This window comes from Hemitrygon akajei, chromosome 13 (genome assembly GCF_048418815.1).
Source record: "Hemitrygon akajei chromosome 13, sHemAka1.3, whole genome shotgun sequence".
Taxonomy (NCBI): Eukaryota; Metazoa; Chordata; class Chondrichthyes; order Myliobatiformes; family Dasyatidae; genus Hemitrygon; species Hemitrygon akajei.
The window spans coordinates 29,625,499-29,652,743 of NC_133136.1; the positions used below are offsets into that span (position 1 = coordinate 29,625,499).

Consider the following 27,245-nt stretch of genomic DNA (forward strand, 5'->3'; position numbering starts at 1 on the left):
CCATTCAGTCCATTAAGTAGGCTCTGCCAAGGCTGAATTATTTTCCATCTCAACCCCATTCTCCTGCCTTCTCCCCATAATCTTTGATGCCCTTACTAATCAAGAACCTATCAACCTTTGCTTTAAAAAGAACAATGACTTTGCCTCCACAACTATCTGTGGCCATGAATTCCACAGATTCACCACCCTTTAGTTAAATAAATTCCTCCTCATCTCTGTACTAAAGGGACATCCTTCTATCCTGAGTCCCACTATTTGAAAAATCTGCTCTATCTTGGCCAATTATTATTGGGTAGTTTTCAATGAGATGTCCCTTATTTTTCTAAACTCCAGCAAGTACAAGCCCAGAGTCCTCAAACACTCCTCGCACCCGTCTCATTCTTGGGATCATTCTCATAAACCTCCTCTGGACCCAATCCAATGCCAGCATGTTTTTTCTTAGAAGTGCTCATAATGCTCCAAATTGTAAATCTCAGCATTACATTCTTGCTTTTGTATTTTAGTCCTCTTGGTATGAAAGCTAGCATTGCATGCAGCATTGGTGAGATGTAAAGTCGGAATCAGAATCAGGTTTAATATCACTGGCATATGTTGTGTTAACTTTGTGGCAGCAGTACATCACAATACATGATAAGTAAAGAAAAAAACTGAATTACAGTAAATATATATGTATATTAAATAGTTAACTAAAATATGTAGTGCAAAGTCAGAAATTTTTAAAAAGTTGTTAAATCCAGTGCTTTTAGCTACTTCTCAATAACAGTTAAAGTGACAAAGAATGTCTTCTGTGATGTCATGGACCTCCAGATGAACTGAAAATGGATCTTTGCTTATGACAAGATCACTGATTATGACTTTGTCAGGCTTTCAACTGAACTTGACTGAGGGTCGGTCTGAAAAATTTGGATTCCTCCACTGCCCTCAGTTTTAAGGCCAACAGCAGACAAGTGGTGAGTTGATCAGTGGACCCAAGTATATTTTATATGTAAACCTCAACGTTACCCTGAGGAGAGTAGGTGTACAAGCGGCCGAATCATAATGCTGACCCTGTGGAACATGGTAAGTCCATATTATTATTTTAATTCCTTTTATTTTTTAATGATTTGTACTTCAAAATACTTTTAATTATGCTATTATGCCAGGTATTTAAATCTGTTTGAATAGTTTGTAAATGTCTTTGAAAATCAGAAATATTTGAAAACTCATAAAATGTTTGTGAGACCTGACCTGCTGCCTAGAGTACTTAGGGTGTTCTAGGCAGGGTAGAGGGGAGGGTGGGCAGGTGTGGTGGGCTACGGCCTAGAGTCTACATATTTTGTCTTTCCTGATGCTTCACAAGATTTCTAGTTGGGTGAAATGCATTTTACCAATTCCTCTTTGCTGAATCTTGAGGGACAAGACATTAAAATTAAAGTCCATCTCCAGCCTGTCCATTTCCAGATATAATGATGAGTATGTCACAGTTTATGGTAGTTAGCTTAGGGTTTCTCTCCTACTACAACAGAACATTGTTAATTTAAACTCTTGTAATTAGCTAATATATTTAAAATAGAAAAAAATAGTATTCAAGAATCATTTTTAAATAAGAAAAATATTCAAGAATTCATTAGATTGCAACTTTTACCAATTTGCCATTCAACAAGTTAATGTTATCAAGCAATTGTAGGTATATTATTTACGTTGATTATTCTGTTTCCTTGTCATTTGCTTACTTAGCAAATTTGCCTTAAGTATTAAATTGTAAACAAGATTTTTATTAGTGTTTATCTTTGAAGGCTAAATAGAATTCTGCACCTAAGTATGAAAACCCATTATATTTTACCCATTACTAAGAGTGTTTACTGTTGTTTAGCATTTGTCTATTATCCAAACCCTTCTGTGAATTTAAAACATGACAAAAGCTATCAACTACTTAAGGAACTAGGATAGACCAAGGGAGATTTATAAGATGGAAGAGACAGTGTAATCTGGCTTAAAAGTTTTAAAAAGACCCAACCATTTTGCTACTAAATTGCTCTAGAATAGGGGTCCCCAAATATTTTATGCCGTAGACCCCCACCATTAACACAGGAACCTGTGGACTCCAGGTTGGGAACCCTTGCTCTAGAAAATGGTATCACTTGAGTTGAGTGTACTGTTTTCTAAGGGGTTGTCTACCGGTGGGTCCTCAGGTGGCTGTAGAAACTGATGCTGGATCCACATATCCAGAATGTTAAGGTGGATTCCCTTAAAGGCGAATGTCTGTGTGTGACTTCTTAATGTGGGGAGGTTGATACATGTGCAGCTGCCTCACATTCCTTGACTGATCGGAGTCAGGGTCTAGTGGTATGGAATGTGGACCCTTCACTGCTGGAGTCTTCCTCTTGCCTTCACTGCCATTGTAATATGTCATAATCTTCAGGCAGCTCCACTGCTGGGGGCTTGATTGGATTGTTCGTTGTCTGGAACTTCCCCCTTGACCTTAACACCATGGGTGACCCTGCCAGAGGCTAAGTGCCAGATGGTTAAACTCCAGATGGCATCACTCTCAGTCTCAGGAGAAAACTTCTCCAACATGACCAGGTAACGATCCTTGGTGAAGTTACCAGGGAGTGTCTCACAAGTGTACGATGCAGTTAAACAAGAAACTCCAGCAGGGCAGCTAGGAGGGAAAGAGGCTGAAGGAACTCTGCAGGTCAGGCAGCATCTATGAGGTCAGGAGGAGGAGTATAGGAAACTGATACAGGACTTTGTGATATGGTGCAACTCAAACTACCTGCGTCTCAATGTCACCAAGACCAAGGAGATGGTGGTGGACTTTAGGAGATCTAGGCCTCATATGGAGCCAGTGATCATTAATGGAGAATGTGTGGAGCAGGTTAAGACCTACAAGTATCTGGGAGTACAGTTGGACGAGAAGCTAGACTGGACTGCCAACACAGATGCCTTGTGCAGGAAGGCACAGAGTCGACTGTACTTCCTTAGAAGGTTGGCGTCATTCAATGTCTGCAGTGAGATGCTGAAGATGTTCTATAGGTCAGTTGTTGAGAGCGCCCTCTTCTTTGTGGTGGCGTGTTGGGGAGGAAGCATTAAGAAGAAGGACGCCTCACGTCTTAATAAGCTGATAAGGAAGGCGGGCTCTGTCGTGGGCAAAGTACTGGAGAGTTTAACATCGGTAGCTGAGCGAAGGGCGCTGAGTAGGCTACGGTCAATTATGGAAAACCCTGAACATCCTCTACATAGCACCATCCAGAGTCAGAGAAGCAGTTTCAGCGACAGGTTACTGTCGATGCAATGCTCCTCAGACAGGATGAAGAGGTCAATACTCCCCAATGCCATTAGGCTTTACAATTCAACTGCCAGGACCTAAGAACTTTTTTTTTTTTTTTTAAAGCTATTATTAATGCTTTTTGAGTTAGTGATTTAGATGCATATCATATTATTACTGAGTTAAGTATTGTATGTAATGAGTTTTTGCTACAACAAGTGTATGGGACATTGGAAAAAATGTTGAATTTCCCCATGGGGATGAATAAAGTATCTATCTATCTATCTATCTATCTATCTATGCAAAGGAGTAAACTGTCAATGTTTTGGGCCGAGACCCTCAATCAGGACTCTAAAGGAAGGGGAGAGGTCAGAGTAGGAAGGTGGGAGGAAGGGAGGATGAAGTACAAGGTGGCTGGTGATAGGTGAAACCTGTAGAGGGGTGAGGTAAAGAGTTGGGAAATTGGTTGTGAAGGAGATAAGAGGCTGGAGAAGGAGGAATCTGATAGGAGAGGACAGAAGACCATGAAAGAAAGGGAAGGGGGACTGCATCAGAGGGTGATGATGGGCACACAAGGACATGAGATGAGAGAGGGAAATAGGAATGGGGAGTGGTGAAGGGGGACTAATTACTCGAAGTTCAAGATCTTACTGGAAGTTCACAGTGGTGTCAAGAAAACAACCTTTTCCTCAATGTCACAAAAACAAAGGAGCTTTGTTTTACAGGAGGAATGGAGACGGGCTAACCCCTGTTGACATCAATGGATCTGGGGTTGAGGAGGTAAACAGCTTTAAGTTCCTCGGCATCAACATCACCGAGGACCTCATGTGGTTTGTGCACACCAGCTGTGTGGTGAAAAAGGCACAACAGCGCCTCTTGCACCTTAGATGGTTGAGGAAGTTTGGTATGGACCCCCAAATCCTAAGAACTTTCTACAGGGGCACAATTGAGAGCATCCTGACTGGCTGCATCACTGCCTGGTATGAGATCTGTACCTCCCTTTATCGCAGGACTTTGCAGAGAGTGGTGCGGACAGCCCAGTGCATCTGTAGTTGTGAACTTGCCATGATTCAGGACATTGACAAAGACAGGTGTGTAGAAAGGACTCGTAAGATTATTGGGGACCTGAGTCACCCCAACCACAATCTATTCCAGCTGTGAGCATCTGGGAAGCAGTATCCCAGCATAAAAGCCAGGACCAACAGGCTCCGGGGACAGCTTCTTTCACCAGGCCATCAGACTGATCAGCTCACACTGATTTGAGTGTACTATGTTACATTGTCTGTTCTAGTTATTATAAATTACTATGATTGCACATTTAGTCGGAGACATAACGTAAAGATTTTTTACTCCTCATGTATGTGAAGGATGTAAGAAATAAAGTCAATTCAGTATCTGGAAGTTTGGGAAAGAGGTAATATTTTGATGACACACAGTACATTAGATGAAAGATTGTACTTGCTAAATTCAATCTTATTCTACTATTTTCAAATGCCCTCTACCTAAATGAGCTATTTCTTGATTTTCCCTATTCAAATTTCTAGCAGTTATCAAGGTTTCTTAAATTAATTCTATTCTAGTAATAGCAATCAATGCTAAACCCAGTAATGTATGTCATAGAAGTGTAATATTTACAAGGTTATTTGGTGCATCATGTATTTACATTCCTACTTCCTTGTAATTAACGGTGCTTATCGCTAAATAAACTTCCACAAGTGCGTCACAATGTTCAATGCGGGCACCATTTGATTCAACAAACCTTCATTGTCAATGTCTGTGATGATAACCCATACAGTGTTGCAATTTATAAACAATATGCAACTGCTTCTGAAATATCACAGAAAAAAATCACAGGCTCTACTTTTCTTCTTAAACACAAGTTGTTCCATATAAATTTAAAAAGATGAAAAGTAAAGCTTGTTTTGTATGGTACCTTTCATAGACAAAGACAAGTTAATCGTTTTATGACCAAAGTTGATTACTTTAGAATTGTAACCACTATTGTTAAAAAAGAATTAATTGTAAAATGCAAATTAAATACGATGAAAAAAATGCCATGTTTGAATTATTTGCATCTTTTACTTCTAACAACACAAAAGGAAGCTGTTCAGCTATGTGTCCATGCTGGCTCCCAGATAAAGAAAACTTCATCTTATTTCCTTGTATCCCTGCAACACTTTGTCTCTTCACATTCCCAGTGGTTTCCCTTTGATGTAAGTTACAAGAGCACATAATTACCCTATCAGCACACCTTTGGAGTGGGGGAAAAAATAAAGCAGCTATCGAAAACCCTATATGGTCACATGAATAAGATCCAATCTCTACAGAGAAAGCATCCAAATCAGGATAGAATCTGCATTTATAAAGGTGTTAATTGCAGCTAAAGGAATGTTTCTCAAAAGAAACAGTGGGATAAACTCATTACTGACAATGTAAAAATAATAGGAAACATTACTCAGTTAGTACATATAAAACAAAATAAATTTGATGTTAGTACATTCTGTGTTGAGCAGGAGATGCTGACATAAGACCATAAGACATACGAGCAGAATTAGGCCATTCAGCCCATCTTATCTGCACTGCCATTCCATCATGGCTGATTGTGGATCCCACTCAACCCCATACACCTGCCTTCTCATCATATCCTTTGAAGCCCTGACCAATCAGGAAATGGTCAACTTCCGCGAGGACTTGGCCTCCACTGCAGTCTGTGGGAGAGCATTCCACAGATTTACTACTCTCTAGTGACAAAAAAATTCCTCCTTATCCCTGTTCTAAAGGGTCGTGCCTCAACTTTGAGGCTGTGTCCTTGAGTTCTGGGTACCCCCACCATAGGAAACATCCTCTCAGCATTCACTCTATCTAGTCCTTTCAACAGTCGGTAGGTTTCAATGAGAGAACCGCCCCCCCCCCCCCCACATTCTTCTAAATTCCATTGTGTACAGACCCAAAGCTGTCAAATACTCCACATATGTTAACCCCCTCATTCCCAGAATCATCCCCGTGAAACTTCTCTGGACTCCAATAACTGTGTTATTCTGTTAATTTTAAGTAGCTCAAACAGCGAGAGAAATTCTATAGCACAAATCAGGTTCGATCTCGTTTGATTTAATTTACTGACTTGAATGTAATATGCAAGAACCAGTGCACAAATAGGTAGACTGGTGGGATAAAAGGGACTAACATGCTAAGAGTGAGAAATTCTTACATAATCCAATAGTTCCATTTGTTAATACGATGGAACTTACGTGAAAAAAAGGTCAAAACATGTGCAGTGCCTGGCTGCATCATGGGGACATAATTCATTTTCTTCATTTAGTTGCGTACTTGACACAAAACTTCAGCTTGATTTACTGCAGCTCTGACTGATGCTGATATTGGATTACTAAATTGGTCACAGAGGATCAGTTCTATTTGAATCTCTGAGGGGTGCATTTAATCCCTGTTTATTTCTCTTCAAAGAAGGCAATTATAACATCCTATAATATCTAGGCTCTTCCTCCGAAGTGGATATTAAGAAGCAGGGATCCTGTATAGTGTCACTGCAAACAAGATAACTCTTCCTTATTTACCCCTTGATCATGACCCCATTAAGGAGCACCAGGCAACTGTCTCCTATACCATCACCAACCTTATCGGCTCTGGGGATCTCCCATCCACTGCCACCAACCTCATAGTTCCCACACCCCGCACTTCCCGTTTCTACCTCCTATCCAAGATCCACAAACCTGCCTGTCCAGGTAGACCTACTGTCTCAGCTTGCTCCTGCCCCACTGAACTCATTTCTGCATACCTTGACACTGTTTTATCCCCCCTTGTTCAATCTCTTCCCACCTATGTTCATGACACTTCTCATGCTTTGAATTTTTTCAATGATTTTAAGTTCCCTGGCCCCCACCGTCTTATTCTCACCATGGACGTCCAGTCCCTATATACCTCCATCCCCCACCGAAATGGTCTCGAAGCTCTTAGCTTTTTTTTGGATTCCAGACCTAACCAATTCCCCTCTACCACCACTCTCCTCCATCTAGCGGAATTAGTTCTTACTCTCAATAATTTCTCCTTTGGCTCCTCCCACTTCCTCCAAACCAAGGGTGTAGCCATGGGTACCCGCATGGGTCCCAGTTATGCCTGCCTTTTTGTTGGCTTTGTGGAACAGTCCATGTTCCAAGTCTATACTGGTATCCATCCCCCTCTTTTCCTTTGCTACATTGATGACTGCATTGGCGCTGCCTCTTGCACGCGTGCTGAGCTTGTCGACTTCATTAACTTTGCCTCCAACTTTCATCCTGCCCTCAAATTTATCTGGTCCATTTCTGACACCTCCCTCCCCTTTCTTGATCTTTCTGTCTCCATCTCTGGAGGTGGCCTATCTACTGATATCTACTGTAAGCCTACAGACTCTACCTGGATTATTCCTCTTCCCACCCTGTCTCTTGCAAAAATGCTATCCCCTTCTCACAATCCCTCCGTCTCCGCCACATCTGCTCTCAGGATGAGGCTTTTCATTCCAGGACGAAGGAGATGTCTTCCTTTTTTAAACAAACGGGCTTCCCTTCTTCCACCATCAACTCTGCTCTCAAACGCATCTCTCCCATTTCCTGCACATCTGCCCTCACCCCATCCACCCGCCACCCCACTCGGGATAGGGTTCCCCTTGTCCTTACCTTCCACCCCACCAGCCTCCAGGTCCAACGTATAATTCTCCGTAACTTCCGCCACCTCCAACGGGATCCCACTACCAAATACATTTTTCCCTCTCCCCCTTTCTACTTTTCGCAGGGATCACTCCCTACGCGACTCCCTTGTCCACTCGTCCCCCCCATCCCTTCCCACCGATCTCCCTCTGGGCACTTATCCTTGTAAACGGAACAAGTGCTACACCTGCCCTTACACTTCCTCCCTCACCACCATTCAGGGCCCCAGACAGTCCTTCCAGGTGAGGCGACACTTCACCTGTGAGTCGCTGGTGTGGTGTACTGTGTCCGGTGCTCCCGGTGTGGCCTTTTATATATTGGCGAGACCTGACGCAGACTGGGAGACGGTTTCGCTGAACACCTACGCTTGGTCTGCCAGAGAAAGCAGGATCTCCCAGTGGCCACACATTTTAATTCCATGTCCCATTCCCATTGTGATATGTCTATCCATGGCCTCCTCTATTGTCAAAATGAATCCAAATTCAGGTTGGAGGAGCAACACCTTATATATCGGCTGGGTAGCCTCCAACCTGATGGCATGAACATTGACTTCTCTAACTTCCGTTAATGCCCTTCCTCCCCTTCTTAGCCCATCCCTGACATATTTAGTTGTTTGCCTGTTCTCCATCTCCCTCTGGTGACCCCCCCCCCCTTCCTTTCTCCTGAGGCCTCCCGTCCCATGATCCTTTCCCTTCTCCAGCTCTGTATCAGTTTCGCCAATCATCTTTCCAGCTCTTAGCTTCATCCCACCCCCTCCGGTCTTCTCCTATCATTTTGCATTTCCCCCTCCCCCCACTACTTTCAAATCTCTTACTATCTTTCCTTTCGGTTAGTCCTGACGAAGGGTCTCGGCCCAAAACTTCGACAGCGCTTCTCCCTATAGATGCTGGCTGGCCTGCTGTGTTCCACCAGCATTTTGTGTGTGTTGTTGTTTGAATTTCCAGCATCTGCAGATTTCCTCGTGTTAATGCAGCTTTTGCCTGGATTTAAATCATAATCATCAATCACCTTTGCCCTGAACTTTGAGTATGATGCACAGCAATTATTTTACTGGATGGCTTACGTTGGTGCTAAATTGATGCACAATATGCATCAGGGGCAGAAATAGATGACCTTTGGAGGAAAAAAAAACTGAGGCTTATCTCGATCAACCTGCAGATCTTTGGATGTGGGAAGAGGCTGGAAACTCAGAAGTAACCACACAATCATGGAAAGAATGACGGGAAGTAAACATTAAGGAAGGGGAATGACAGTGAGATAGCAGTTTGGTGGCTTTGTAGGTTGGTATAGATAGGATGGAAAGTAGTTCTTCAAAGGAATAATGTGGTCTAGGATACAGGATTTGCAGCACTGGCTATGGTTGTACCAAATCCTAACATTTCACTAGGATCAACGCATTACCATAGCAGTATTTTGTAAGATACTGTGCAAATTCAGTAGTTTGCATCCTAAAATCACAACTAGAAAGTCATTAATAACATAAGTGCCAGTTAAGTGTCTGGGATTAATGAGCTGTACAGAGCCACTTGGGTTCAATGAACTTCTCGAGCTACTGTGTGTAGTCTGCACATTCTGGAGAAGATCCAGAGGAGGCTCACTAGAATGATCCCTGGAATTCTCAATTTCATCCATTTCTGCCTCCAATGCATCAACTTAAGACATCTGGTATTAAGTTCACTAGACTGATCCCTACATGAGGAGCATTTCACACAAAACACTGGAGGAGCTCAGCAAGCCAGGCAGCATCTATGGAAAATAGTACAGTCGACGTCTCCAGTCAAAACCCTTTGGCAGGACTGGAGAAAAAAAGATGAGGAGTAGATTTAAAAGGTGAGAGAGGGGAGAGGGAAACACAGTGAAACTGGGTGGGGGAGGGGTGAAAAAAAGAGGTAGGAAGTTAATTGGAGAAGGGGGAATCTAATAGGAGATGACAGTAGGCCATGGAAGAGAGGAGGGGGAGGAGCACGAGGGAGGCGATAGGCAGGCAAGGACATTAGGTGAGAGAGAGAAAAGGGGATGGGATTACCAGAAGTTCAAGAAATTGATGTTCATGCCATCAGGTTGGAGGCTGCTCAGATGGAATATAAGATGTTGTCCCAACCTGAGTCTGGTCTCATCAGAAGGGGAGAACATGACATATCAGATTGGGAATGGGAGGTGGAATGAAATGGGTGGCCACTGGGAGATCCCACTTCTTCATTATTCTAGGGATAATGGTGCATAGTTCCCTGAAGGTGGAATCTCATGTGGAAAAGGTGGTGAAGAAAGCTTTTGGTATGTTGGCCTTTATAAATCAGAGCATTGAGTATAGGAGTTGGGATGTAATGTTAGAATTGTACAAGGCATTGGTGTGGCCAAATTTGGAGCATTGTGTACAGTTCTGGTCACCGAATTATAGGAAAGGTGTCAACAAAATAGAGAGAGTACAGAGATTTATTAGAATGTTACCTGGGTTTCAGCACCTAAGTTACAGAGAAAGGTTGAACAAGTTATGTCTTTATTCTTTGGAGTGTCGAAGGTTGAGGGGGGACTTGATAGAGGTATTTAAAATTATGAGGGGGATAGATAGAGTTGACATGGATAGCCGTTTTCCATTGAGGGGGGAGATTCAAACAAGAGGACATGAGTTGAGAGTTAAGGGGCAAAAGTTTAAGGGTAACACGAGGGGGAACTTCTTTACTCAGAGAGTGGTAGCTGTGTGGAACGAGCTTCCAGTAGAAGTGGTAGAGGCAGGTTCGATTTTGTCATTTAAAAAAAAATTGGATAGGTATATGGACAGGAAAGGAATGGAGGGTTATGGGCTGAGTGCCGGTCGGTGGGACTAGGTGAAAGTAAGCGATTGGCACGGACTAGAAAGGCCGAGATGGCCTGTTTCCATGCTGTAATTGTTATATGGTTATACGTTGGACGGAATGTAGGTGCTCAGCGAAGTGGTCTCCAATCTACGTAGGGTCTCAATGGTATACAGCAGGCCACACCGAGAACATCATACAAGTATATGACCCCAACAAACTCACATGTGAAGTGTTGCTTTACCTGGAAGGACTGTTTGGGGCCCTGAATGGTAGAGCGAAAGGAGGTGTAGGGGCAGATGTAGCACTTGTTCTGTTTGCAAGGGTAAGTGCCTGGAGGAAGATCAGTGGGGAGAGAGGAGGGGGACCATGGAGCTGTATAGAGAACGATTCAAGAAGCTTCCCATTCCTCATAGAAGAATGAGGGGGGATTTACATTGAAACTTATTAAATATTGAAAGAGCTAGTAGAGTGGATGTAGAGAGGATGCTTCTTCTATTAGGGGTGAATGTGTGGAATTCATTGCCACAAATGGCCATAGAGGCCAAGTCATTGGGTAAACTTAAGGCAGAGATTCATAGGTTCATGATTAGTAAGGTGTCAAAAGTTAGGGGGAGAAGACAGCAGAATGGGGTTGAGAGGGCTAATAAATCGGCCGTGATGGAATGGTGGAGCAAGCTCAATAGGACAAGTCACCTAATTTTGCTCCTACGTTTTATGGTCTTATGGTTATTCTTACCGTGACTGTGTGGCAGATGAAGGTGGAATTATTGGGAGTGCTGGGGATATAAAATGGGATTAATATAAATTTATTAGAAAGGAGTGAATGAATGCCAGCATGGACTTGCTAGAGGGCATTTTACTGTACTATATGACTCTACGACTCTGAATACTGAAGGTTTCAGCATCCTCTGCCTACACCTGAATTAAGCTGTCCAAACAAGTTGTTGGTGGGTTCACAAATTGGTGACCCTGGATTTTGAGGCCTAATGTTAGGGGTCCTATCATCAGCGAACCGGCAGCTTTCAGTCTGATGCTCAGTGATTGACAGGTCCTATGGTCGATGCTGAAAGTCAAGGCCCGAGGTTGAATCGGAATTCCAGAAGTCGAGGCCTGTTGGCAGAGACCGAGGTCTGCAAATCACTACGACTCTGCTGGGATAGCCAAAGGTCTAATGTCTGATTGTCCAAGTCCACTGGAGGCTGGAAGCCAAAGAAAATGGCCTGTCTTGGGGGTCCTGTATATGAGTTTGGGTGTGGGGGGGAAGAGGAAGGAGGCTTGTTTAGCTGTGGTTGTTTATAGATTAGATATGTTCTATGTTTTCCTGCTGAGCACTGTGGGCAAATTATAATGGCACTGGAATGTGTGGCGAACCCTTTGGTGTGTTGGCTGTTTACACAAATGATGCATATCAGCGTAAGATTTAATGTAAACTTGTATCTTGAGTTTGTGGACCATTTTAGCTTTTACTCTGAATACAAATTTTATTTAATTTTACTACTGATTAAGTAGAAACCTAAATAGAGTTTGAACATATGCAGGAGCACATCTACCTCTCTGCTTCAGAAACCCTTGCAGTGCCAAGCTCCATTGTGGGGTTTGAACCTTCTTCCTGTGATAAATGGATTTTCCTTCAGGTGTTTTAATTTCCTTGCACATCCCAAAGGTTAATTAATTAATTAGTGACTTACAGTCCCTTTGGTCTATAAATGAGTTGTGGAGACTGAAGGGGTGGGGAAGATAATAGGACTCTGGAGAGGATGAAGTGAGATTAGTGCAGGATTAGAATTAGAATCAGAAAGGAGTTTATTATCACTGATTTACGTAATGTAAATTTTGTTGCAGTGGAAAACACAACATTACTATAAGTTGCAAAATAAAGAATCAGTTTGAAAGAAGAATATCAGAATAATGTTCATGAGCTGTGGACCATTCAAAAATCTGACGTTGGAGTGGAAGAAGCTGTTCTTAAAATGAGGAGTCTTCAGGCTCTTGTACCTCCTCCCCAATAGTGGTAACTTAGAGGGCATATCCTTGATGATGAGGGTGTTTAATGATTGATGTTGCCTTCTTGAGGCACCACCTCTTGAGGATGTCCTCGATGGTTTAGAGGGTGGTGCCCATGATGGAACTGGCTGAGCCTACAATAATCTGCAACCTCTTGTGATCCGATGATTGAGATGCACCATACCAGGCTGTGCTGTAACCAGTCGGAATACTCTCCACTATATATCTTTGGAGGCAGACCAAATCTCCTCAAACTGCGAATGAAGAATATCCATTGGCATTACTTGTTTGTGATTACATCAATCCTTTGGGCCTAGCATAGACCCTCTGTGATGTTGACACCCAGGAACTTAAAGCTGCTCATCTTTTCCATCGCCGATCCCTCAGTGAGGACTGGTGTCTGTTCCTCTGACCTCCCTTTTCATAATCAATTCCTTGGTCTCACTGAAACTGAGTGTGAGCTTGTTGTTGTAACTCAACTCAACTCGCTGATCCATCTCACTCTCGTATACCTCTTCACTGCTGAGATTCTGCCAAGAAAACAGTGCTAAATGGGTTAATGGGTTATCAACAACAGTGGCGTAAATAGCTGCTTGATAGTCAGTACAAGCCTGGTGGGGTGTCGATGCCAGCTTCTGACCTACATCATTCTCTGAATGTATATTTAAGGTAGAATCACAAAGACATAAGTTTTAAAACTTAACATTTTAAGATGTCTTATATTTTGTGACATTAATGTAAATGAATTAAAACACACAGGCATAAAAGTACCTATTTTGAGTGGGAAGGTTAGCCACATGTTATTGTGTGCAAGGTCCGACAAAAAAGTGTATGATTTCAGGACATACTTCATTAATATTTTAAAATTCACATCAATTCAGGTAATTTCTTTTCCTTCGTGTAGAGGAGCTGAAGAGAGTGTGGCATGGGGATGTAGACTAAATTAGAAATCTCAAAGTTAGTCAGTACCTCAGAGTAATGCCAGTCAATGCTGGCAGTTCCACATGGAAACTGAAAATAGCAGTATTAGGCTATTTGGCACTTTAATCCTGCTCCACTATTTCAAAGGATTGTGACAGGTCCTCCAGTAGAATACCGAAATCCCCAAGATATATTCTGTGTCTGTAAAATTGATGATTTCCTTCTTAAAATTGTTCAGGGACTTGGCCTCCAACATCTTCATAGAACTCCAACTGTTCACCACCCTCAAGTGCAAAATATGGCCCTCTGCATCACTTTTGAAATTCTTACACTGACTACTAACTCATTTACTCTCCTCCATGGTAGAGGGTAGTTGGATGGGGGGGGGGGGGGGTTCGAGGTAGTACCATATGTTGCACTCTTAAAACTCCAAGCTGCACATACCTCAAAACAACGTCTTTGTAAAAAAAAGATCCTTAGGAAGACTAGATATTGGTGCACCCAGCTGGAACATCATGCAGACACCTCTGAAAGATCTGTTGGTCTGTTTTCAATTTCATTTGCATTTGGTTGACAGACGTCTGGATGTTTCATAGCCAAACACAGTACACCCAGATCTTTGTCCACTGCTTCATTCCCATTCCTCAACTTCTCAGTTTTATGTTCTGAGATGACTGAAAATCTCAGAAGCAAGATTAAAATTAATGCAATGTTCTGTACATCTAACATAGAGAATATCTAACGTTCTGTACACAATGTGATATTTACATGACCATAAGCACAGCCAGCATTTCCAGATAGCACCATTTCATCAATACGTTAAGATTTAAATCCACTCTACAGAAATCATCCTTAGGCTTCACTGACCATCCTGATAATGCTTGAGTATTTATTTACTTGTTTTTTTTTATTATTTAGAGATACGGCACACAACAGCTTCCAGCCCAGTGAGCTGCATGGCCCAGCGACACACCTAATTTTAAACACCAGCCTAATCACAGTACAATCTACAATGACCAAATAATCTACTAAACTTTGTTCTGTGGGAGGAAATCAGAGCACCCGGAGGAAACCTATGTGGTTCATGGGGAGAATGTACAAACTCCCTACAGATGGGGCATGAATTGAACTTCAAACTCCAGTTGTAACAACATCACACTAACATTGCAGCCAAGTATGCGGACCTGGTAACCTCTTAATACTGATGTGCTTATTAACTAGAATGTTGCTTTCCTCTCAAAGTCTAGGTTCATTCTTCCAATGTAGTCCAGCAGTGTGGAATCTGTTTTAAGCAACAAGCAGCTCTCTGATGGAACTCTGTCAGCATCTGCCCGGGTGGGGTGTGGGGTGGCCAGGGCAGGTATTATCAATATTTCAGGTGCGAACTCTTGAATCACCACGATTTTGATTCAAGTTAGTTCATGTCATAAACACCAGGGTGCAATGGAACATCTTGTTCCCGCGCAGCTCCCACAGTAAACAGTATTCATGGTCATAACAAACACAGCGCAACACTGCAGAATGGTGCAGAGATTGTTGTATTAGCTGAGGCAATACATAAGCAAAAATAAATAATAACGGCTATGACGAAAATGTGAGAGGTAGAATGAAGAGTCCCAGATTGTAACTGCACGGGAAAGAGATGAGTTGATTGGTCCAGAAGTCGGACAATAGTGAGGGGAAAATCTGTTACTTTAAGTCAAATTCCTTTCCTGCCACTGATGCTGCCTGAGGCTTTGAAATGTCCCGGCAGACTGTTTGCGGTTCAAGATTCCGGCATCTGCAGTCTTTCGTATCTCCGGAATTTGTCTCAAGCGGGGCATGTTGCCTTGCGCTTATCTCGTATAGCCCGTGTTTGATTTGCCACGTGTATGTACACGAGGTACGAGTTGCGGGATACAGGGGCTGGATTCGCGGCTCTGCCGAGGTTGCCACTGACGCAGGATCACCCAGTGACGTTCTCCGCCAGCATCGTTTAAAAATCGCTCCAGCCCACTGCGTCCTCAGATCCGCTCTGACCCACTCTTCCCAAAACGCAGTAGACCCCGGGGCCGCACAATCATGCTGTCCACGACCAACTGCGTGTCCTTCCGAAGCACGCTGGAAGGTCTGCTGCCCTGGGCCGGCATGAGAGCTACGAACAGCCAGAACGGCGGGGGACACAAGAACTGGCCGCCCAACAAGTCCAAGGACATCTTCAGCGTCATGGTGACTCCTGATCGCATCCCAAAGTTCTTCATCCCATCTCTGGACGTTCACACCCCAGGAGGGCAGCCCACGGAGGTGGAGGAGGGTGGCCAGTCGCCTGCTTTACTTTTGCAGCCCCGGGAGGAAGGGTCGAGGAGAGCCAGAAGCCCTACCGGGTCCAGCAGCAGGAGCGACTGTACCCCGGTGCGGGGAAGTCCGCTGCAAAGGCCCCCGGCGAGCTGCGGGGACGGGGCTCTGCTAGCCGGGGAACTGGAGAGGGCGGCGGACCACTCCGACCCTGCAACCAGGGCTGCGCTATCCCTACCCCACTTGCAGAAAATCACTACCCCTTACGGCTTTCCAGCCCTGGGCGAGATCCCACACATCAGGAGGAAGGAATCGCTCTTCTTTGAGCGCGACGTGGCAGAGATCAGGAGCCTGCTGAGGAGCAGCAAACAGAGTCGGGCGTTAGGCAGGAGCCGCTCCACCCCACTCACTGACCTCAAGTTGCAGAAGCTCCCTGGCGCCAGCATAGTCTCCCGGGCCAACAGATCGGCGTCCTGGGAAACCATCGGCAGCCCCAGCCTCCCACAGGCATCCACCTCCTTGACCACCTTAGTCAAAGACAAGAGCAAGTTTCAGATCCTCATTAAGAAACACTTCTCTAGCATTAAGCGTATGAGATCCAATAGTTCATCGGCGCGGCTGGCAGATCGGGTGCTGAGCAGTTTCAGTGCATGATCGTACCGGAGAACTTCCCGCTCGTCCCGGGACTCACCTCGTGCACAGACCCTGCTGTCATTCCTTGAACAAGAGTTAGTCAAGCACGGCAGCTTCGGTCGTCATCTTAGGGGTAACTGTGGGTGCTGGACGTCTGAAGTGGAAACAGAACACTTGGAACCAGGCAGCAAGCAGGTCGGGTGGCATATGCGGAAAGAAGAGTTAATATTTTCAGGACTTAACGCCTTGCTCCGGAAGGAGTGAACGAGGTAAGTTCAGTCAGGTATTTAGAAGGATCCATGACGGTGTAAACACTAATTTTGCTTGTTGACAAAAATAATAAAACTTTCTTTAAAATACGCAAGAAAATAATCGTTTTGAAACAAAAATTTATATTTATTAAAAATATAAGAATTTTTAAAAAAGAAAACTGTTGTTATACAGGGGCTCCAGATCGCGAGTTACTCTCATCCCAGAAATAAAATTAAAAACGTTGCGAATGATAATTGAATTATATGACCTTGAGCTTAATAAGAACTTTTACCAGACTTCTAAAATACTGATTTTGTTTGTTTGGTTTTCTTTTATCAGGACTCAAACGTTTTTGAAGAATTTCTTCGGTGTACCGGAAATGCTCCTTTCTCCTCTGAGTGATTGCCCGTTTCCGAAGAGAACCAGTCTGTCGCACAAATTCTGTGTCCTTGTTAGTATCAATAATAAAGTGAACTCTATGCTAAATAAAGCATTGCTCAATCGCGTTTTATTTGAGCTGTGCTTCTCTTAACCAATTGAAAAGTGCTGCAACGACCAGAAGTTTCCTGGGAAGATGATTTTGCCAGTAGAACTCAGGTGGAAACTGACGTAACGGACAATGAACAACTGGATGTATCAGTCCAAATATAAACACACCTAGGTTTTTACTTGGAGGAAATACAAACAGCAACTCTGGAAAGTTTTATTTAATAAGGAATGAGGCATCCAGGTGCATTTCTAGATTTGCAGAGCGAGGTCCATTGATCCAAAAACAAAAATATTAAAAACAGCATTTATTTACTTATAATTGCCCAATTGCCCTGGAGGATTCATAGAAACATAGAAAACCTATTGTGCTGTAGGTTTTCTATGTTTTGGTGAATCCTCCAGGGCAATTAGAAGTAAGTAAATGCTGGGTTTTTTTTGGAAAGCATGTTTAAAATAGTCTACTGTCCCATTGACTCATAACATGCTTCCTCAGTTTCAGGGTATGTCATAGATGCCACGATTGACAGCCACATCCATATCCCTGAACATTTTTAAAGGGAGTTTTGAAAGTTTGCACTTACTTAAACACCAAGATTCAAATTTTTAAGTTAAACATGCAGAGAGCAGAGAGACCAGTTGTACAATAGTCACAGTTACACTCATCATTTTTTTTTTGCAAAAGTTGAATGCATCAGGCAGATGTTTGTACAGTGAAAGGCCTAATGAAAAAGGGACTTTACATCGAGCATTAAATGTGAATGAAGAATTTGTGGGTTGCTGTGCTGCTAAGATCCTAAGTAAGCAGCAAACACGAGGAAATCTGCAGATGCTGGAAATTCAAACAACACACTCAAAATGATGGTGGAACACAGCAGGCCAGGCAGCATCTATAAGGAGAAGCACTGTCGATGTTACGGGGCGAGACCGTTCGACTGTCTCGGCCGGAAATGTTGACAGTGCTTCTCCTTATAGATGCTGCCTGGCCTTCTGTGTTCCACCAGCATTTTGTGTGTGTTATCTAAGTAAGCAGCGTTGAGATCAACAAATACTTCTCCACTGATGAAAGCAGAGTGATCTGAGAGTGAGGGAGAAAGAGTATGGCTTGAAGAGATATTGAAAGATTGCTGAGGCAATGGACGCATATGTTGATGGAGGATATAGAACATAGAACAGTACTGCACTGGATAGGCCACTCAGCCCACAAAGATGCAGTTATTTCCATTGGTATGTTTTAATTGAACAACTGTGAAGAATGTTAAGGGAACACAATGTCAATAATATATATACATGTAGGAGCAGATTTGGGTCACGTGGCCCATCAAGTTTACTTCACCATAGATTTTTTTTCAACCCCTTTCCCCTGCCTTCTTCCCAAAACTTCAGCCCCTTACCCATCAAGAACCTATTAAACTCCAACTTAAATGCACCCAATAGCTCGGCTTTCACAGCCCTCTGTGGCAATAAATTCCACAGATTCACGACCGACTGGGATGAAGAAATTCCTCCTCAGCCCACTTCTGAAGGGATGTCCATTTATTTTGAGGCTATGCCTTCAGTCAGTGTGAAAGGATATAATTTGCATAAAATAATTAATTATGAAACAGGGTTCAGTGGAATAGTGGGGTTTAAGGAAACAATTATAGGGTATGGATAGATTCATCATGTGGGAGAATTTTTGGCAAATAAACTATAGAACATAGAATATCAAACAGTATGGCACGGTACTGTATGAACTGGCCTTTTAGCCATGATCTAAATCCCAATCTCCCTGCATATGGTGGCATACCTCTTCTCTACCAATTCACGCATCTGTCTTAATATCTCATAATTGTCACAATCATATTTTCTTCCATCACCTTACCTGGCAGCATGATCCAGGCACCTCTCAATGTTTATATCAGAAGCAGAATAAGATTTATTGTCACTAACCAAGGTGATGTGAAATTTGATGCTTTTTAGCAGCAGGACAGTGCAAAGGCATAAAATTACCATAAATTACAAAGTAAGTAAATTGCTCAAAAATGTGGGTAACAGGAGGTCACGCACTTCAGTGGGAAGAATCTAAAGGCAGACTATTATTGAAATGGAGAAGTAGATGAAGGATCATGGTCATAGTGTTTATTTCAAATATTTAAACCCAAAATACAACTAGTGGTAAGAGAGGGAAATGGTGAAATGATCTGAGTGTTCATACAATTGTACAGGTATTGGTTAGCTCATAACTGGAGTATCCTGCAAACTATTGGTCTTTTTATTTAAGGGAGGACACATTGGCACTGAAGACAAACTGAAAGGGATTCACAAAACTTATTCCTGGAATGTAAAGACAAGACTATCATGAGCTGATGAAGAATTTACTAAGTAAATTTACATTTATTATCAAAGTACATATAGCTCTCCATATTCAATAATGAGATTCATTTTCTTTTGGGCATACTCAATAAATTCAAGAGTGATAATAGAATCAATGAAAGACCACAGCAACAAGATGGACAACCACTGTTGAAATAACAACAAGCTGTGCAAATATAAAGAAAATAATCCAAGATGCCAGCACCCAAAGCACTGATGAAAATGGAGTTACTTCAACAACTGCTCCACAGCCTGATGGTAATAGAAACAACAAAGATGTTGGGCCTCCACAGAATGCTGATGATGAAGCTGAGCTCATAGACAAAATGATCCTAACATTTAACATCACACTAGCAGAATACATGGGCACTCACCCAACAAATAGACCCTACCTACCAAAGCAAAACACATCGTCAGAATATGCAAAAATTATTAAGACTGGATAACATTATATTACCACAATACTTAGGAAAACTTGAAACATTTGAAGAAGTACACACAATAGCATACTGAGCAGCATTACAGCAGTGTGCACAATGGCTCCAAAAGAGAGACGACACCCTTAAAAGAAACTCAAAACTGGGTAATGAAATGAGAACACTGAAATGGCAGAAAAGATAAGGAAATAAAATCAAAGCCCTAAGAGCAGAAATAGCCCGAGCAAGAAAAAAACTAAGAAAATAAAATGTCCATGCAAGAAATGATTAACCTAACAAAAGCATCTTAGCATTTATACATACACTAAAGCAAAAGTTTGGTGCCTACAAAGCCAGACTACATATATACATGAAATGCTCCAGATCAAAAAAACAGAATGATCAGTTCAGGAACAATGAAAAAGGATTATACAGGACATTGAAATTAAATCTGAAGCAACAAAATAACACCAAGCCTAGCACAGAATTACCAACAAACACAAAGAGAATGAACTTTTGGTCTAATATTTGGTCAAACAGGGTGACAAACAATCAAGAAACAAGCTGGATTAGGGAGGGAAAAGAACACATTCACACAGTTGAAAACATACAAACACCTGAAATTACAATGGCTATGCTAAAAGTGGTTGTAAAAATTACTCACAACTGGAAAAGTACCAGCAATGATAATATTCATATTCATTGATATAAAATTGGCTTATCTTCATCCATGCTTATTAATACATTGCAACAATTTTCTTAAAAATCCTGAAAAGTGCTTACATATTTGACAGAAGGTAAAATGCATCTCTTACCTAAAGGAAAAATCACAAATGACCCATCAAAATATTGTCTAAAATCTTGTTTAGTAAGTAAGTAAGCAAGTAAGTATTTTTTTATTATCAAAGTACATATATGTCACCATATACAACCCTAAGGTTATTTTTCTGTAGGCATACTCAGTAAATCTATAAACTAGTAGCTATAACAGGACCAATGAAAGATCAACCAGGGCCCAGAAGACAACAAACTGCAAATGCAAATATAAATAAATAGCAATAAATAACAATAACATGAGATAATGAGATAAAGAGTCAAATTGACATAATTTTCTTGTAGGAACATTTTAATGATGGAACTATATATAGAATTGAAACATCATACATCTTGCAACCAATCACCACTCACTTGGATAACCATAATGTACTTACAGAAGAGCAGTAAGTGTATCAAAGAATTTAAGGACCAACTGATAATTGATACTGTAATTCTAAATCAAGCCTGGAAGGAAAGCAGAAATCCTTCATGCTGTTATATTGACTACCAAAAAGCATTTGACACTGTCCCAAGCTCATGGTTAATAGAAGTTCTCAATATATATAAACTATACCCAATACTTGTGAAATGTTTACAGCTGTTAAGCATTGGCATACTATATTCACCCTGTCTATTAACAACCAAAAAAGAGCAAACCATTATCAAAATAAACCGAGGCATTTTCCGGGGTGAATCTCTAAGCCCTCTATGGTTTTGTCTAGGTTTAAACAAACTCTCTAATTTAGTGAATCAGTCAAAAATAAGGTATTAAATCAGGAACAACCAAATGAATTATACCTTGACACATCTTCTATAGATGAATGCAAAATTATATGCTCCTTCATCAATAAAGCTAATTCAAATAGTAGAACGATTTTCTAAAGATACAAAAACATGAAATTTGGACTAGGTAAGTGCAGAACATTAAACATAAAGAAAGGTGCAATACAGCTAATAGAATATAAAATGGAGCATCGGGGTATGATAGAACTGATGGATGAATATGAAATATACAGGTATCGGGGATATCAACAAAGAAAATAGATCATAGTGTGATAAAGGGAAATTTTACTTCAAGACTTAAGAAAATTCTCCAAACAGAGCTCAATAGTAAGAATATAACAAAGGCAATGAACACTTTCATTATACCCATATTAACATATTCTTTTGGTATAATATCTTAGTCCAAAAGCAATCATTATTACCATCGGAAAGAAAGTAGAGAAGCACGAAGGTAATGACACTCATTGATTCAGGAAAAACTTCTTTCCTTCTGCCATCTGATTTCTGATTGGACCCTGAACCCATGAACACTTTATTTCTATTTTTTGCACTAATTGTAATTTGTCTATTTAATATATATACTTACAGTATTTCACAGCTTTTTTTCTCTGTTAGTATGTATTGCATTTTACTGCAGTGGCAAAGTCAACTAATTTCACGACACATGCCAGTGATATTAAACTTGATTCTGATTCTGAAAATTTATAAAGAAAAATAAGAACTAAAATGACAAATTTTAGTAAAAACTATGTACACTTGAACATACTTAGATTAATATTATCTAGGACAGAATGAGGAAGAGAAAGAACAGACATAAAATACAATTACACACAGTCAGATAAAACTTCTAAGGATATATTTTCATCAACAAGAAAGCATTCAGCAATCCTTGCAAGCATATTCAAATAATAAGTACACACTGCTAAACTTAAATGAAAGCACAACCCAGAAAATTAAGAAATTATCACCATAGAAGAAAAGATTAACAAATGGAAGAGCATGACACTCTGTGGAAGACATCCCCATGGTCTAAGCAGACTAGATGTTGATAAGGAAGTGTTGAAAGTCTGGCTTGGAGCTGGACACCTCTTCCCAGAAACAGAAAGGTTCCTCGTGGCAATACAGGACCAGGTGGCTAACACAAAAAAATATTCACAGTACAACAAGTTACCAACAAGTTCAAGACAATAAATGTGATGCACCATCAATAACTCTCTCTGAGACGTGAAGGCAAGATATCAGCTTTTATTGACTGGAAGAAAGAACAAGCAGTAGTTGATCACCATACTACATCCTGGAGACTGAGGGCCAGGCTCAGGCCTCAATCGCCTTTATACCGGGGTCTGTGGGAGGAGCCACAGGAGCAGTCAGCAGGGGGAGTGTCCAGACAGGTATATGTAGTTCACCACAAAATGCAGCAAATGCCAAGGGACACCAGAAACAAGCCAACACATCACAGAATCCTGCAGCAGTTTAACCCAATCTGATTACTTACACAGGCACAATCAAGTGGCAAACATTATTCACCAAAATCTTGCTCTAAAACACAAGATCATAAAAGACACCATACCTTACCGGAAATACAGGTCTGATCCAGTTTTAGAGTCAGTCCTACAAATTATTTTTTGACCAATCCATTCTTACAGATAGGACAATCCATAATAACTGTCCAGATATAATATTACAGGATAAACAAACAAGAACAACTTATTTAATAGATAATGCCATTCCAAACACACATAACACACAGAAATTAATAAGTGAAACACACCAGAAATATGCTGAATTAAAAGAGGAAATTGAAAGACTATGGAACATGAACATGGTATACATTGCCCCAATAGTCGTGTTTACAACTGGTATCATCCCAAAGTCACTACACAATAGCGTTAAACAATTAGGCCTACACAGCATTATTTTTCAGCAATGTCTTAATTTGGTGAACTATTCCATGATAAGGTGTATTTACTATTTATTGCAATTCAGATTTCATAATAAAGAAGGATATGCTTACAGTTAGTATATCAATCTCTATGCTTAGTACATCAGTCTCTGTGATCACTCAGAATCAGGTTTAATATCACTGGCATATGTGGTGAAATTTCTTGTCTTTGCAGCAGCAGTAAAATGCAATACATAATTATAGAAAAAACTGAATTACAGTTAATATATACTGTATGTATGTAAATAAATAGTTAAATTAAGTAAGTAGTGCAAAAATAAAAATATAAAAAGTACTGGGTTCAATGCCCATTCAGAAATTGGATGGCAGAGGATAAGAAGCTGTTCCTGAATCATTGAGTGTGTGCCTCCAGGCTTCTCTACCTCCTTTCTGAGAGTAGCAATGAGAATAGGGCATGTCCTGAGTGATGGGGCTCCTTAATGATGGATGCCACCTTTATGAGGTATCATTCCTTGAAAATGTCCTGGATGCTGTGAAGGCTAATACCCATGTTGGAGCTCTGGCATGTATTTAGCTTGACTTGGATGAATACTCTTTAGATTACAGTTTGAAAGACTCAGTCAATTCCACAAACTGCAACCATTTATTTTTTTATCCTCACTGTCCACTAGTGTGAGTGAGTGAACAGCCACATAATTATCTTCTGATTGGTTTCCCAGGTGTTGTGCTCCTCACTGTCTGGTCATCTGTACTAGACCTTTCTTCTGTCTTCTTATGCCATAGCCCCAGGCTGAGTGTCTTATATATGTCCTACCCAGTTTGCCATTGGAAATGGTGTCTCACACTGATTCCAGGGCTCTATATTTAAACTCAGAATATCTTTCTTTTGCTTTTTAGCAGTTCGGTTGCATGGTGCATAAATTTTTACACTTACGTATCTGAAATGAAACTTACCTTTGTGAAGTCACTAGGAACTACCTTTGTCTTGCAACTGCACATAATAGAGGAAAGCAGTCAATCATTTCACCTCACAAAATAATTTCATCCCCACCACTCACTTTTACTCCTGCTTGAACTTCTTCACAGAGTAGCTGGCCTAGTGATCTCAAGATGAATGATATCAACAGGAAATAATGTGAAGCCAATTGCTAATTTGCTGTCACCCATTTTTTATTCTGGTACAAATTCCAAAGCTAAAGGAAACTCTCCTTTATTAAAGCTGTATTGTTAATCTTTTCAAAATTTAGATTTTTTTTTGACTCCACACGAAGACTTGATATCTGTCATAAAAAGTAATACTGGGGTGGTGGTTGTCCATCATGCCTAATATGAGAGGAAACTTGTGTGGGAGAGTTTTTAAAGTGAAAAAAAAAAAGCCTTTTCACAGGTACAGCTCCACTCACTCGACCTCAGAAGTTCGGGTCTAGTGGTATGAACAAGCGTCACAAACTGGGGTCTTCCTTGTTTCAGTGGATGACCATGACATCTTCTGTGCCTTGTCATGTCCTGCTCTCTCCATGGAGTGTTGCAGTACTACCGTCCTAGCCATTGGATCTCACGGTAGATCTCATATGCCTTGCCCACTGGAGCTGACTTTGCATGGTAGGACAGGAATGTCCCTATCTCACCATGGTATGTGGCCTCCAGTTACCTTTAGCTGGTTTAGCCCACCTGTTGGAGCAGTGTGGCCACTGTTGCATGCAAACAGCTAGCTGCAGCTACAGGTGAAAGCTGAGTGTCTGGTGGGAACCAAAGGTGAATGAGGTGCCCATGAATAGACATAACAAGCCCCTTCACCAGAGGCGCTACGCCTCCCTATACACCCCATTGGGGTACTTTGGGGTAAAGTTGTTAAATAATCTAAAACAGTCATTGAAGGTGGGCATGCAGGTACAGCAGGTGGTGAAAAAGGCAAATGGTAAGTTGGCATTCATAGCAAAAAGATTTGAGTACAGGAGCAGGGAGGTTCTACTGTGAGACCGCACCTAGAATATTGTGTGCAGTTTTGGTCCCCTAATCTGAGGAAAGACATTCTTGCCATAGAGGGAGTACAGAGAAGGTTCACCAGATTGATTCCTGGGATGGCAGGACTTTCATATGAAGAAAGACTGGATCGACTAGGCTTATACTCACTGGAATTTAGAAGATTGAGGGGGGATCTTATTAAAACGTATAAAATTCTAAAGGGATTGGACAGGCTAGATGCAGGAAGATTGTTTCCGATGTTGGGGAAGTCCAGAACGAGGGATCACAGTTTAAGGATAAAGGGGAAGCCTTTTAGGACCGAGATGAGGAAAAACTTCTTCACACAGAGAGTGGTGAATCTGTGGAATTCTCTGCCACAGGAAACAGAACAGTTGAGGCCAGTTCATTGGTTATATTTAAGAGGAAGTTAGATATGGCCCTTGTGGCTAAAGGGATCAGGAGGTATGGAGAGAAAGCAGGTACAGGGTTCTGAGTTGGATGATCAGCCATGATCATACTGAATGGTGGTGCATGCTCAAAGGGCTGAATGGCCTACTCCTGCACCTATTTTCTATGTTTCTATGATGACTAGTTTTAAATGACTGTTCAAGTGATAGAAGTATGGAGATTTCATTGGATGTGCCAAGTCAAATGAGTGAGATCCAATTCTCTTCCAACATATATTAGGTTATAATCAGATAATATTGTCTAAGTGGGACATTAACTTGCTCTTACAACAGACATCTAATAATAGTCCCTCCTGGGAAAGTAAATTATAGCCACAAAGCAAATAAAAAAAACAAGAAAAAATAATTGCTCCAGGCAAGGAATTTAGGGTTAAAGGACAAGTACAATTGTAATGACATTGTGCGTCAATAGGTGCTTGTAACAGATAATCCATCAGAAACGTTTCATTAGGAGGTGGGCCACTTTGTTAGGGTCACGTAGCATACTTCATGTGTGCTGGCTGCAAAGTGAATTGAACAATTTATCAAAAGGTTTGCACAGAAATACCCAGCAGAATAAAATAATGGTGTATTTGCAGAGTGTAATTTTCAGAGTGCAGTATTTGAGTTATACTCTTGAGACTATCTCCCAAAATTTGACTCTAAGGCATGTAAGATGGTAATACTTAGGATGAGTGAGCAGAAGTTTGTCAAAGAGGTCTGAATTTAGAAGTGATAAGCAGAGAAGTAAAGATGCTCTGGGCAGGCAATTTAAGACAATACATTTATGGCAGAGCAAATAAGATTGGGCAGAATTCCCAGGACAGGTTGAACAGGTTGGAGAAAGTTATAATGATACGGAGGAGTAAAGACATAGAGGGATTTTAAATTAAGGTTGTGTGATTTTAAACTACAACAGTATACTTATGAAGGGACAATAATTCAAAGGATGGTGTAGTAAATGATAGGATGTTGGTGCTGGAATGTACATATCCGAATTTCTGAAAACAACATCATGTGTCAATAAAGTGGTCAAAATGAACACAGAGTATTTTACTTTATTATCCAAGACATAAAATATGAGAGCAGTGAAGTAATGCTAGACTATATATAGAACTAGTTAGGTCATAGCTTGAGTATGACGTCTGGTCATTGCATTACAGAAATAAGATGAAATACAGAGGAGGTGGAGGAGAATACGGTTTACCATCCACTGAGATATGTCATGAAATTTGTTGTTTTATGACAGCAA

At 41.3% G+C, this 27,245-nt stretch overlaps 1 protein-coding gene across 1 annotated transcript; it reads left to right on the top strand.

Moving 5' to 3' along the window:
• Positions 1–15,283: 15,283 nt before the first annotated feature.
• Positions 15,284–17,329, top strand: LOC140737733 (uncharacterized). Its single transcript, XM_073064318.1, has 2 exons — positions 15,284–16,840; positions 17,163–17,329. The coding sequence occupies exon 1, from the start codon at positions 15,726–15,728 to the stop codon at positions 16,590–16,592; it is 867 nt and encodes a 288-aa protein (XP_072920419.1). The 5' UTR covers positions 15,284–15,725; the 3' UTR covers positions 16,593–16,840; positions 17,163–17,329.
• The last annotated feature ends 9,916 nt before the right edge of the window (positions 17,330–27,245 follow it).